The sequence below is a fragment of the Pelophylax lessonae genome (genome assembly GCF_965119305.1).
Source record: "Pelophylax lessonae genome assembly, chromosome: 2".
Taxonomy (NCBI): domain Eukaryota; kingdom Metazoa; phylum Chordata; class Amphibia; order Anura; family Ranidae; genus Pelophylax; species Pelophylax lessonae.
This window is the reverse complement of record NC_138769.1, coordinates 208,025,944-208,040,541: the sequence shown is the minus strand read 5'-3', so window position 1 is coordinate 208,040,541 and position 14,598 is coordinate 208,025,944. Positions and strand designations below refer to the sequence as shown.

Here is a 14,598-nt window from a genome sequence, read left to right as displayed (position 1 = left end):
TTCAGTTGTTTTGGCATGATTTGGAAAGGCACACACCTGTCTATATAAGGTCCCACAGTTAACAGTGCATGTCACAAACCAAGCCATACCACATCGGTCTTCTAAATTGACAACTTTGTGGGAAAAAAAAAAAAAATATACATTCATTTTCATTGAGCCACTCTGGGGAGATCTCAAAAACGTGCAGTTCATGCAGAACAGCCCAATAATTTACAGGAACTGGAGGCTTTTTGCCATGAAGAATGGACAGCTTTACCATCTGAGAAGTTAAAGAGCCTCATCCACAAATACCACATAAGACTTCAAGCTGTCATTGATGTTAAAGGGGGCAATACACGGTATTAAGAACTGGGGGTATGTAAACTTTTGATCAGGGTAATTTGGGTAGTTTGTTGTTATTATGATTTAGAAAAAGAGTAAACACAGTTGATTAATAAATGGCTTCAGCCAAACACTAACCATTAGTGAAAGAAAAGTTTGTTTTTCATATTCTCTAAAAAAATGGCCAATAAATCATAAGTTCTGCCAGGGTATGTAAACTTATGAGCACAACGGTAACTAACATTTGACACAGTTGAGTGGGCAAGACAAATACTGAGGAACACACCTGATTCTGTTGGAGTGGAGGCTGGGACTGTCCATCAGGAGCCTGGCCTTGACTTTCATTCCCTCCAACCGGAGAGCCACGAGTCGTGGCTGTCATACTCGACACAGGGCAGATCTTTGCAATTTTGTCTGCTTAAGTAGCAATTGCAAGAGAAGAAATTATAGTCCCTTTAGGAAAGGCAAGCCGGCATACGTCTGTCTTATGAAACTCCACCTTAAACACAGAACGTTTTGCAGAGACCATTGCATAACCTGTAGAGAGGGGAAAAAAAAAAAACAGTTATTAAATCCCAAAACTAACACATATTTGATTAACTATATTAAATTATTAATAAACATTTTTTTGTGCATACAATGAGGTTTTTTATTTTACTATGAACCGTAATCCCAAGCAACTTAAATTATTAGTACTAAATCTTAAACTTTTAAAATTTTGTGTTATTTTTTTTTTTTTTTTTTTTTTTAAGGCCCCTTTCACACATGTTTCCGATGCGGTCGGATGCTCCATGCAGTCCTATGGAGCAGCGGATGTCAGAGAAGACATCACAGCTTACACCCACTGCTATCCGATCAGGTCCGTGAAATCCAGACGGATGGGAACCCTATTTTCCATCTGTCTGAAGGATCAGATGAAAATGGACAGGCCGCCCGTTTTCATCCGATCTCGCATAGAGGAGAGAGCGGGGCTCTGACCACTCCCTCTCTGCAAAGTAAGCAAGGACGGAGCTGTCATACGCCTGCTTAGCAGGGATTGGTGGATCGATCCCCGCTGAGCAAAACTGAGTCAGTCGGGCGCACTGCCAATGTGAAAGGGGCCCCAGTCTGCTATGATTTCCAGAACACAAATACATTTGTAAAGCAAAGACTATACTCGGCAAAGATGCCGAATGTGAGAAACATGCCAGACGACCCTAGAAGCGGCTGTAAAAACGTCCAGTGTGCATAAGGCTTTAAAGTCAACTCAAGTATGGCCTCAAGCAAATACATTTTTACTATTCTTTGCACAGATGTTGCCAGCAAACCTTGAGTTTCTATGGCCAGTTAAAACCACAAATATTTCAAGTTATTTTCTTCAGTTTGATTTTTGTTATTGGGTCTTACCCCTAAAAACACACATGAAATTCAAAATACATGGGCCTCACCAAATGTTAATTTTTAGGGGCTCATTCTCATGTACATTGGGACATGAGCATTTTAACATTGCACTGCACTGTTCCTCACCACCCCCATACAACATACTCCGCCACACAATTGTTTTAGGGTGCAGGGTGATGTGAATGATCCAATGCCGGTGATGTGATGTAAATCCCAGTGTCATGTGACTCGTTAGTGTTACAAGGTCTCAGGTGTGAATGGGGAGCAGGTGTGTTAAAATTGGTGTTATCGCTCTCACACTGGTCACTGGAAGTTCAACATGGCACCTTATGGCAAATAACTGAGGATCTAAAAAAATTGGATTTTTAGACTTGCTGTAAAATCCATTTCTCTGATGTGCATAGATGGACACAGCTCCTCATCTTCTTGACCATTGGGTTATACCTCCCCCTACAGGAGTAGGACACTAGGCAGTAAAACGCTTGACTACACCTATGGGGCAGTCCCAGGTGGTATACTCCCACTCTCAGCTATAGGCACTCAGTTTTGTTACAGTGTCAGAAGAAAGCCAACTCCACAGATGGGTGGGTACTGTGTCTGTCAACCATCAGAGACATGGATTTTATGGCAAGTCAAAAACCCCATTTTCTCTTTTGTTCATTGATGGACACAGCTTATCTTCTTGACCATTGGGATGTCCCAAAGCAGTGTCAAACATGAGGGGTGGGAACAGCAAGAAAAAGGCTAAAAACTGTAGCCAACCAGGTAATTTGGAGCTCAACCGTAAAAAAAGTGGAGCTCACCTGAAAAAAAAACAATACACACGCAAAGAGGACCAGGTCCTCTACAGCAGCCTGCAAACCTTGCAGCCAATAGAAGCACCTGCAGATACCAACACATTCACCTAAAACTTTGTGAAAGTGTACACAGACAACCAGGTGGCAGACTTGCAAACCTGCAGCACTGACGCCTGATGACGGAAGGTCCAGGAGGCACTAAGCGCCCGAGTAGAGTGTGCCTTAACAGGGAAAGGAGGAACCTGACCCTTAAATGAATAGGCTTGAATCACTGTCTGATGTCATCTGGAAATAGTCACAGCAGAAGCAGCCAACCGTTTGAGGTCCATCGTTGAGTACAAATAGTTTGACTACCGAAAATACTCCGTAGCTGCCAGGTACACCCTGGTTGCCTGAACCACATCCAGGGAATAAAAGTTTTTTTTTTTCCAGAAAATTGCGTTTGGAAAATACCTGCACAAATACGGAGTGACAAAAAAAATTTGCAACACCCATCATTTTGTTCTGTAGGTCCTCTGCTTAAAAATAAAGAACGTTTGGGGGTCCAAAGTAATTTTCTAGTAAAAAAAAAAATATTTTTTTCATGTAAACAAATAAAGTGTCAGAAAAGGCTTGGTCTTCAAGTGGTTAGAAGAGTGGGTGATGTGGGTAGAAAGTGTCAGGACAGTTCACACCCCCCAAATTACCCCTTTTTAGAAAGGAGACACCCTCATGCTATTTGCTGAGAGGCATGTTGAGTCCATGGAATATTTTATAATTTGCCCCAAATTTCGGGAAAATTCCAATTTTTTTTCTTTACACAAAGCAGTCACTAAATATATTGCTCACACATGCCATGGCATGTGACACCCCAAAATACAATCTTCTGTTGAGTACAGGGATACCACAGGTGTGAGACGTTTTAGGATCCTAACTGTATGGGGCCCCAAAAACCAATCACTGCCTTAAGGCTTTCTAAGGGTGTAAATTTTGATTTCAGTCCTCACTACCTATAGCAGTTTCGGAGTACATGAAATGCCAAGATAGCATAAATCCCTGCCCCTGCAAATGACTCACGGGGAGTATTTTGCAGCTCTCATTTGTTTTGGAAACCGAAGAAAGAAAAGGAATTTTTTTTTTTCTTCAATTTTCAAAACTTTGTGCAAAATACTCAAAATGCCTCTCAGCAAATAGATTAGAGTGTACTTTCTGAAAATCAAAATTTATGCACTTCGAAAGCCTGAAGGCAGGGATTGGTTTTCAGGGTCCTGTACGCGGCTAGACTGCCAAAAAGTCTCACATGGGGTATCCCTGTACTCGGAAGCAGCACAATGTATTTTGGAGTGTAATTGCACCAATACCCATGGCATGTGTGAATATATAATTTCAATGACAACTTGTGTAAAAATGTTTAGTTTTTTTTTGTCATTTTTCAAACACCTGTGACAAAAAAATCAAATATTCAATGGGCTCAACATGCCTCTAAGAAAATTCCTTGGGGTGTCTACTTTCCAAAAAGGGGTTATTTGGGGGGGGGGGGCTGTAGTACTACTCTGCCATTTTAGCACTTGAAGAAATGAGATAGGTAATCAGAAAGTAAAGGCTGCGTAAATTCCAGTATATACACCATAGTTTGTAGACGCTATAAAAAAAACTTTTGCGCAAACCAATATACGCTTATTGAGATTTATTTTGTCAATGACATGTAGCTAAAATACATTTTGGCTTAAATGTATAATAAAAAATTGTTTTTTTGTCTTACCGTAAAATCCTTTTCTCTGAGGTTCACTGACGGACGCAGCTCAATGTCTTCTAGACCAATGGGTTTTATGCTGCTCTAGGTAGGACTAGGCAGAAACGTTTTTGGTTACACCCCGGAGGCAGTCCCAGAGGGTATACCATCACTTACTGCTATAGGACTTCAGATTTTAACAAGCAATGTCAGAACAACATCTAACTCAACCCAAAACAGAGAGGCGGGTGCTGTGTCTGTCAGTGAACCACAGAGAAAAGGATTTTACGGTAAGACAAAAATCCAGTTCTCTTTCGTTCACTGGCGGGGACAGCTCCATGTCTTCTAGACCCTTTGGATGTCCCAAAGCATTATCAACACGAGGGGTGGGGAAAACACAGCAATACATACAGTATAATTCCCAACAAGGCTAAACATAGCCAACCAGGTAAAAACAGGAGCTCAACACCAGGGAAAAATAAAAAAACACCCCCTCAAGAGGTGGGAGCCTCTGCAACCGCAGCCTGCAAAACTTTGCGCCCAAAAGCAGCATCCGAATATGCAAGTACATCCACCTCTTTGTGAATGTGTGTACAGACGACCACATAGCCTCCTTGCACACCTGAACCACTGTCGCCTGATGATGGAAGGCCCAGGAGGCACTAAGTGCCCTCGTAGAATGCACTTTGACAAGGAAAGGAGGAACCTGACCCTTAATAAAATAGGTCTGCACCATCGTCTGCCTGATCCATCTGGAAATGGTCACAGCGGATGTGGCCCCCCCCCTTGGAGGTCCATCCCTAAGAACAAAACAATAGGATTTTCGAATCGGTTCAGTCACCACCAGGTACACCCGAATCGCCCTGCCCACATCCAAGGAAAGTAATTTCCTTAGGATGTTTTGGTTTAGGACATAAGGACGGAAACGCAATATCTTCATTCAAATAAAACCCCCGAGACAACCTCAGAAAGGAATGCCTGACAGGGTTGCAACTCCACTTTGTCCTTACGAATCACCAGGTAAGGTGACCGACAGGACAACCCAGGCCACCTTCTGCGACAGAGTGAGCAGAGGAAGTTCTTGAATATTTTCAAAGGGAGGCTTTTGAAGCACCGACAGTACCAAATTTAGGTCCCACGGAGGCACCAGGGATCCCTTACCGACGGAGCCAGATGGCGAACACCCTGCACAAGTGTGAACAAAGGAGTTCGCCACCAACGGCCTTTGGAAAAATATGGCCAAAGCTGAAAATCTGGCCCTTGATGGTGCCAAGAGCCAAACCTTGATCTACACCTAGTTGTAGAAACTAACAGGCGAGACACATAAAAAGCAACGGGGAGAACCCCCCTCCGGAGACTTACACCAAGTGATATAAACCTTCCTGAAAGTAGATTTTCTAGCTTTCCACAGTGTAGGAATCACCGGCTCAGACAGCCCTCTGTCCTTCAGCACCTGGCTTTCACAAGCCAGGCTGTTAAAGCCAGCGACTGTAAAGCAGGATGGAAGATTGGTCCCGGAGACAGAAGATCTTCCCTGAGCGGAAATTTGCAAGGGACGTCAGCTACCAGCCTTACCAGGCATGCGTACCAAGACCGGCGTGGCCAGTCTGGTGCCACCAGAATGACTGGAATTCCTTCTACCTTGATTCTGCGTAGCAGTCTTGACAGAGGTTGATTTGGAGGAAAAGCGTAAATCAAAACTAAACTGACCCCAAGGGGCACCCATGGCATCTGCGGCAGCGGCCAGAGGATCCTGAGACCTTGACACGAACCTCTGCACCTTTCTGTTGAGATGGGAGGCCAGCAGGTCCACATCGGGGGTCCACTAGCAAAGGCAGAGTTGATAAAACACCTCCAGGTAAAGAGGCCATTCTCCCGGATCCGACTGAGATAGTCCGCTTGCCAATTCTCTACCCCCGGAATGTGCACAGTGGAGAGGACCGGAACATATAGTTCAAGAAACCAACCCCCTCAAGAAACCAGCCCACTTACCGGGCGACAGGGCACTCTGAGCCATCTTTAGGATTGAAATATGCCATAGACGAAGCATTGTCCGATTGTATCCACACAAGTCATCCCTGCAAACGATTCGTCCATTGAGACACAGTCTGATCGCCTGAATTTCCAGGATGCTGGTCGGCAGTCTGGACTCCTCTCGAGTCCAAACACCTTGGGCTGAGTACACTCCCAAGACATCTCCCCATCCAGACAGACTGGTTTTCGTGATGATCACAATCCAATATAGGAGAAGAAAGAATTTTCCCAGACGAAGGGCCCGGGGAGCGAAGCCACCATAGCAGAGACTCCCTCGAAACCCGGCTCAACAGGATCAAAAATTGTCCAAAGACAGCAAATTCTTGTTCCATTTGGTCAGAATCTCCCTTTGCAGAGATCTGGTATGGAACTGTGCTAACAGAACCGCCTCAAAAAAGGTGGAAACCATCAGACCCAGGACTTGCATGAAAGTTCTGAGCGACGACCGATGGTTGGACAACAGGAGCCGAACCGCATCCTGCAGTTTCAGAAGTTTTGCCTGGGGAAGAAAAACCTAGGCTGACGCTATGTCCAGCGTCAGACCCAAGTAGTCCAGCTTGGTGGACGAAGTTGGTGCCGATTTCTGAAAACGTAGTATCCATCTAAACTCCTGTAGAGTTCGCACAGTAATGTCCAAGTCTGCTTCTAGAGCTGAGGAAGACTCTGCATGCAAAAGCAGAACATCCAGGTAACCCAGTATCGCTATCCATTTCTGTCGTAGCAAGGCCAGAACTGAGGCCAAAACCTTTGTGAACACCCAAGGAGCTGAGGCGAGAACAAAAAAGGTAAAGCCACGAATTGATAGGGCTCCCCGCCCACGGCAAAACAAAGAAAACGCTGATGCCCGACATATACTGGAATATGAAGGTAAGCATCCTTGAGATTAATAGAAGCCAAAAGATCCCCTTGATGAAGGAAAGCTACTACCATGCGGATGGACTCCATCCGAAATTTCTGAACCTGCACAAAGTGCTTCAGAGCCTTGAGATCCAAGATCAGACAAACCTTGCCTTACTTTCTGGGAACTGTAAACAGATTTGAATAAAATCCTTGAAAACGTTCAGACTCTGGAACTGGTACAATAACTCTTGTGCTAACCGGTCCTGCACTGCCCCGTATAGGCCCTGTAGTCGCTCGTGAGACAGGCGCAAATTGGAAGGAAAGAACCCAGCCGGAGGCAAAGACTGAAGCTCGATCTTGTAACCGAACCAACTCGTGGACCCATCTGACCTTAATGAGCAAGGTCCATGGATCCGGAAAAAGGCAAAGATACGGGTGAGCGTGCCCCTTCAGGCTGGTGAAGGCTTGTCTGTGGAACCAGAAGTGCCTGCTTTGGACTTATCGTTCCAGGGTCTCTAGGAGCCTCCCCCGCAAAGTTACGGGTGGATTTTGAACCCTATTCCTGCGATCCAGGGGGACAATAGGGCCGCTTGCGAGCTGAGAAGAAAAGGCCAACTTTACGAAGGTGTTCCTTGCCCATAGCAACCTGCGGAACCAATATACTCTTACCTCCCTTAAGGCCCTTAACCACTTAAGCCCCGGGGGTTTTTTGCGATTTTTTACTGTGTGATTTTAACGGACAATTGCGCGGTCATGTGACGTTGTACCTAAATGAATTTGACATCCATTTTTTTCCCACAAACAGAGCTTTCTTTTGGTGGTATTTGATCACCTGTGCGATTTTTTGATCATGCGCTATAAACAAAAAAAGAGCGTCAATTTTGCAAAAATAATATTTTTCACTTTTTTTATATGAAATTCCCCCCAAAAAAATTTAAAAAAATCAAAATTTAACATTTTTCGGCCAATTTGTTTTATGCTACATATGTTTGGAAAAAAAAAAAAAAAAATCGCAAAAAGCGTATTTTGATTTGTTTGCGCAAAAGTTATTGCGTTTACTAACAAAGGGAAAGATTTTTGTAATTTTTGGTGTTTTTTTTTTTGTTTTTTTTTTTTTAACACGTAATGGCGGTGATCTGCGATTTTTTTTTCGGTACTGCGACATTGCGGCGGACAGATCGGACCCTTGACTGACATTTTTGACACTTTTGGGGTTACCAGTGACATTACTGCAGTAATCAGTGCTATCCATATGCACTATTACTGCAAAAATGACACTGGCAGGGAAGGGGTTAACTTTATTGGAGAGGGAGGGGTTAAGTGTGTCCTAGGAGCGTGATTCTAACTGTATAGGGACATGGCTATTGGTGTAAAAACAAAGATCAACGGTCCTACATAGTAGAACCGTCTGATCTTCATTTTTACACCAGGGAGAAGGACGGGCGGCTTGTTTACATAAGCCGCTCCGCCTTTCTCCCTTCACTGGAGCGATCGTAGTGTGACCGGCGGACATCGAGTCTGCCGGTCACACGCACTGACTTGTCTGAACGCGCCCGCCCACAATTGGCTCTCAAGTCAGTGACAGGCGAGTGACGTATCCATACGTCACTCTGCCTGGCCGGGGCTGACCGCCGCAGTATACAGTCGTGCGGCGGTCGGCAACCGGTTAATGATCTCTTCCATAGAGGCCCGAAAGAAATGGTCAGCTACAAAGGGTAGATCAAATCAGCACCTTCTTAGAAGCCTGGTCGGCCGACCAGTACTTCAATCAAGTCATGCGGCGAAGAATCACCGCCGTCACAGATACCCTGCCGGTCAAGGGGGGGTTGCATCCAAAGATGCATCACAAATGTACTGCAACTCCTGGATCAACTGACCTGCCAGCTCAGGAGGGTGTTGACTCCCTTCAAGATCCTGGTGTAAAATCTTTGCCCATTCCGTTAGGGTCTGAGATACCAAGGTGATAGCAAACACCGGCCTCAAAATTGCACCAGCCGTGGTAAAAAGTTACTGGACCAGAGGTCTCTTATCCACAGGATCCTTAAAGGATGAAGAATACTCCACGGGCTAAAGTGTGGCCTTACATGGAAAACTGCGAGTCCAACGGTGGAACTGTTAGTTTCTTTAGAGGAGACTCCTCAAAGATCAAAAAAGTAGTAGTAGCGCAGACAATTCGCATATCATTTCAATATCACACACCAATATGAAAATAGTCTTTAAACGTTCAGATATGAAGATACACCATTTCACATAAAAACTTCCATATTAATGCAGAAGGGTAAATGGTCTTGCAAGAACCCTCTTCACCAAGTAGGGGTCACCAGTGTGTATCGGGGTCACCAGACAACAAATCCTCCACCGTTGTGACATAAAAAGGGGGGGGGGGTTGGCAACTCACCAGAAAGTATGGCCCACCTAGTCTCATAGGAAAGGCACACAAGCACACACACACACACACACGTCTCCCTCCTGGGTCAGCTGCAGATCTAGGCACTCATCACTGGCGATCTTTAAGCTGTAAAATATATCCCTTTTCCTCATGGTCATTCGCCAATCCAGCAGGTTTAGGGAAACAAAAAGGAGCCTCCGTCGGTGTCACTCGGGTACTTCCGGTCGCCGTAAGGTTCACGCTAGCGTGAACCTTACGGTGACCGGAAGTACCCGGGTGACACCGACGGAGGCTTTGGAGGTCTTGGACACCAACGTGGAGAGGGTGAGCTCGACCGAAATCACCTACTAGTGCATCCGTGGTACTATTTCTGCATATGGCTTTGATGGCTTGCTGTTATACTGCGTTTGTGAGTGCATTTTATTTGGGTTTATGGTTAATAAAGTGTGAAGTTGTGGAGGCAATATTACACTAGGGCGACTCCTTTGTCGCCCTAAACCTGCTGGATTGGCGAATGACCGTGAGGAAAAGGGATATATGTTACAGCTTAAAGATCGCCAGTGATGAGTGCCTAGATCTGCAGCTGACCCAGGAGGGAGACGTGTGTGTATATGCTTGTGTGCCTTTCCTATGAGAATAGGTGGGCCATACTTTCTGGTGAGTTGCCACCACCCCCCCCCCCTTTTATGCCACGACAGTGGAGGATTTGTTGTCTGGTGACCCCGATACACACTGGTGACCCCTACTTGGTGAAGAGGGCTCTTGCAAGACCATTTACCCTTCTGCATTGATATGGACGTTTTTATGTGAAATGGTGTATCTTCATATCTGAACGTTTAAAGACTATTTTCATATTGGTGGGACTTTTTAGGTACTAAAATTGCAAAAACACAGAAAATATCGTTTTTAAAGTTTATTAAAGATTTTTATACAAAAAGTTTAAAAATAAGGCAAGCTAGATAATACATCACATATAACAGTAGGAGATTAACCACATGCCCCCTGGGTGAATACCCGACGCGTTTCAGAGTGTCAGAGTATACTCCTTCAGGGGTGCCCTTAGAGAGTGGTATAATCCACTGTAGTGGATAGAATAAATCGCCTGCCTGGTATTAAAAACAAGTCGCCAGCGTGCTTCGGTTGCCCATCAGGGATGCCGTATGAAGAGGACAAAGTATGTTTTTAGAGTTGGACAAAGTCTTAGATGTAGGGTATCAGAGTTGCGTGCTAATCAGCCTCAATGGGGGCTGGGTGGGGGTAGCTGGAACCCAAAGAACAGCAATCCTGCTCCAACAATCAGTTATGTCAAAAAGAATTGCAGCAGAGCTTCTTATCCAATTTTTGGGATGTGGTACTTGTGGGATCATTCAACATGAACAGCTCTCTGTATTTTCATATTGGTGTGTCATAATGAAATGATATGCCAATTGTCTGCGCTACTACTACTTTTTTTTCGCAATTCCACCTGGGATTTTGATTGGAGAATATTTTTTTGACAGATTTTCTTTTAAGTAGCTGCGACAGGTCTATAATGACTTTTTCTTTATCACCATTACTTGTGCGCAGGGGATATATTGTATTGCTGTTCGGTGGTGTGTATATTATATATATATATATATATATATATATATATATATATATATATATATATATATATATATATATATATATATATATATATATATATACAGGAAAGGGGAACACCTTTGTCACCTTGGAAGATTTGCAGGTGTCAAACTGAACCGACGTTGCCGACTTAGCATCTGCTGAGTCTTCCAACTTTAAAGTTACCCGCAGTGACACGATTAGGGCCTCCACCAGCGCTTTTTTATGCGCTGCTGCGGAGGGGGGAAGCCTCATACTCACTATTCGAGCACTCAACGTGCATGGACGTGGACCCAGTGGGCTGACTCTTGTCTGTGGCAGCCAAATGCACCGCAAACTCTGAAGAGGCAGAGGATACAGGTGAAGGCAGAGGGGCACTTCTTGCTAGGCCTCCTTTGCAGGGCCATATCTACTTTGGATACAAGTGACTGCAGGGCACACAAAATCCATCACATCCCCCCCCCCCCCCCCCGTCAGAACAGAGCTCTACCTTGTTTACGTAGGCAGAGTTCTGGTCTCTGCCCTGTAATCGACGGGTGCTGGCAGATTGGCTTCTGCTGTAAGTAATCACAGCAGGAGCGGCCCCCCAGCAGCGCTAAAGCGCCACTGCAGAATCACGCATATATACACACATGAGGAGGGCTGCCCTGTGGCAGTATATCTGCTATAGGGCGGTCCGTTAGTAGTCAACTATAAAAAAGCCTGGGCGGTCAATACTTTTCACCAGAAAGCTTTTTCAGCTGCAATTGTGACCTGGCAATTGTCCAGCCCTTATCATGCTGTCTTTGTCCCTATTTGGGAGATTTGAATAGTGTAATAGGAAGTGAGGGGACAGCTCCCCAATAACAGACTGAGGAGTGGCAGAAAAGTAAAAGGGGAAAAAATACCCCAATGGGACACAAACCGTGACAAACAATTAAGCAATGTGAGGAAGGTTTAGAGCTTGTATCATGATATTGTTGGCTGTGTCCCTGCAAGTACAAATTCCCCTTGACTTTGTTCCAGCAACCAGTGGCAGAACATAACAGGACACAAATATGTCTCCTTAGTGACAAAGCTACTTAACCACTTAAGCCCCGTTTATACTACCAAAATTGTGCTGTAAATTGCCTCCAGCACTGCCCTTGTTCTTGCTGGAGGCTGCCATTTTCCTGAAGCCCAGAGCCCCTGAACAGTAGTAAATCATAGCAGAACTAAACCAATCGCTGAACGGATTCAAAAAAGTTACATTCCTGGAATGCCGAGACTGCTGTCACATTTGCTTGTTTCCTCAATCAAAAGGTCAAACCATCATGTCTGGTGTCATAACTGATACATGTGCAGCACCATGGCAGTTGCACATAAAACAGAAGCAGCTTTTATGGCTGTAAAAGGATAAGAGTGTTTAATTCTGCTTTAAGGCCCCTTTCACACGGGTACGTTCCGTCGATCCCGGCTGAGCAGGCGGAGGACAGCTCTGTCTCTGCTCTGTGTGCAGAGACCGAGCTGTCAGATCCCTGCTGTCCTCTATGGGGAATCGGATGAGAACGGAGCGCTTATCCATTCTCATCCGATCCCATCCGCCAGACGGATGGAAAATAGGGCTTCCATCCGTCCGTATTTCACGGACAGGATCAGATCGGATAGCAGCGGGTGTCAGCAGAGATGTCTCCGCTGACATCCGCCGCTTCATAGGGATACATGGAGCATCTGATCCGGTTCGCCTGAAAAACTGACAGGCGGATCGGATCGCCTGTGTGAAAGGGGCCTATGGCTGTCAGCAGATCGGTCTCTATAAATTTGTCAGTGGCTAAAATAGCCTAAAAATGGAAAGCAACTGAGCATGTACAGAGCGGGGTGAGACATTGTAAATAGATTTTAAAACAGGATAGACACCATTTTTAATGTTTTGCAAAAAGGGGCCAGCCTGAAGTGATCAAGCAGGACAATTTTCTGACTTAACCACTTGCTGACTGCCGCACGACTATTTACGGCGGAAGTCAGCCCCTCACAGGCAAAGTGACTTAGGACTACGTCGCTCGCCTGTGAGCCTCTAGGGGGCAAGCGTGCGCCACCGGAGGCGCGCTCCCGCCACCACTCGCTCCCTAACATGTTTGCGCGTGAGACCGGCGGACCCGATGTCCGCCGGTCACTCGCAATCGTCCGGTACAGAGGGAGAAAGGCAGGCAGCTAATGTAAACAAAGCCGCCTGTCATTCTCCCTTGTGTAAGTGCAGAGATCATACGGGTCCTGCTATGTAGGATCATATATCTCTGTAGTTACACAAACAGCCACATCCCTTTACAGTTAGAAGCACACCCCTAGGGACACACTTAACCCCTCCTTCTCCAATAAAGTTGACCCCTTCCCTGCCAGTGTCATTTTTACAGTAACAGTGCATATGTATAGCACTGATTACTGTAGTAATGTCACTGGTACCCCCAAAAGTGTTAAAAATGTCAGTCAGGGGTCCAATCTGTCCTCCGCAATGTCGCAGTCCCGCAAAAAAAATAAAAAAAAATTGCAGATCGCCACCATTACTCGTTTTAAAATAAAAATTACATAAATCTTTCCCTTAGTAAACGCAATAACTTTTGCGCAAACCAATCAAAATACGCTTATTGCGATTTTTTTTATCAAACATATGTAGCAGAAAATTGGCCTAAAATGTTAAAATTTTGATTTTTTGCAATTTTTTGGGGGGAATTTCATATAAAAAAATGTGAAAAATATTGTTATTTTTACAAAATTGTCGCTCTTTTTTTGTTTATAGCGCATGATCAAATACCACCAAAAGAAAGCTCTGTTTGTGGGAAAAAAAGGACGTTGATTTCATTTGGGTACAGCGTCGCACGACCGTGCAATTGTCCGTTAAAGTCACCCAGTGCCGAATCGCAAAATAGGGCCTGGTCAGGAAGGGGGTAAAATCTTCTGGGGCTTAAGTGGTTAAGTTCCACTTTAAGCCTAGCACACACCACTAGTTTTTTTTTTTCGTTCAACCCATTAGGTTGAACGAAAAAAAAAAAAAAAACCTGGCATCTCAAGTCTGAGACGCTGTACTAACAAATCGGATATTAGTACAGCAATTCCCCCCACAGTTCCATTGTGTTCTGACAAAGGCGGGAAGGGCAAAGAAGGGAAGGGAAGGGCAAAGCAGGGAAGGGAAGGGAAGGGCAAAGCAGGGAAGGGAAGGGAAGGGCAAAGAAGGTCACGGAAGGGAAGAAGGGCAGGTCACGGAAGGGAAGAAGGGCAGGTCACGGAAGGGAAGAAGGGCAGGTCACAGAAGGGAAGAAGGGCAGGTCACAGAAGGGAAGAAGGGCAGGTCACAGAAGGGAAGAAGGGCAGGTCACAGAAGGGAAGAAGGGCACGGCACAGAAGGGAAGGGCACGGCACAGAAGGGAAGGGCACAGAAGGGAAGGGAAGGGCACAGAAGGGAAGGGAAGGGCACAGAAGGGAAGGGAAGGGAACGGCACAGAAGGGAAGGGAAGGGAACGGCACAGAAGGGAAGGGAAGGGAAGGGCACAGAAGGGAAGGGAAGGGCA

At 45.3% G+C, this 14,598-nt stretch overlaps 1 protein-coding gene across 4 annotated transcripts in view; it reads right to left on the bottom strand.

Moving 5' to 3' along the window:
• Positions 1–14,598, bottom strand: part of USP9X (ubiquitin specific peptidase 9 X-linked) — a 593,271-nt gene that overhangs the window by 522,420 nt on the left and 56,253 nt on the right. For all 4 annotated transcript variants that reach the window (XM_082246987.1, XM_082246989.1, XM_082246990.1 and 1 more), the window contains exon 2: positions 608–858. In XM_082246987.1, the coding sequence (XP_082103113.1) occupies positions 608–703 (96 nt within the window). In that variant the 5' untranslated portion in view covers positions 704–858. The remainder of the gene's footprint in view (positions 1–607; positions 859–14,598) is intronic.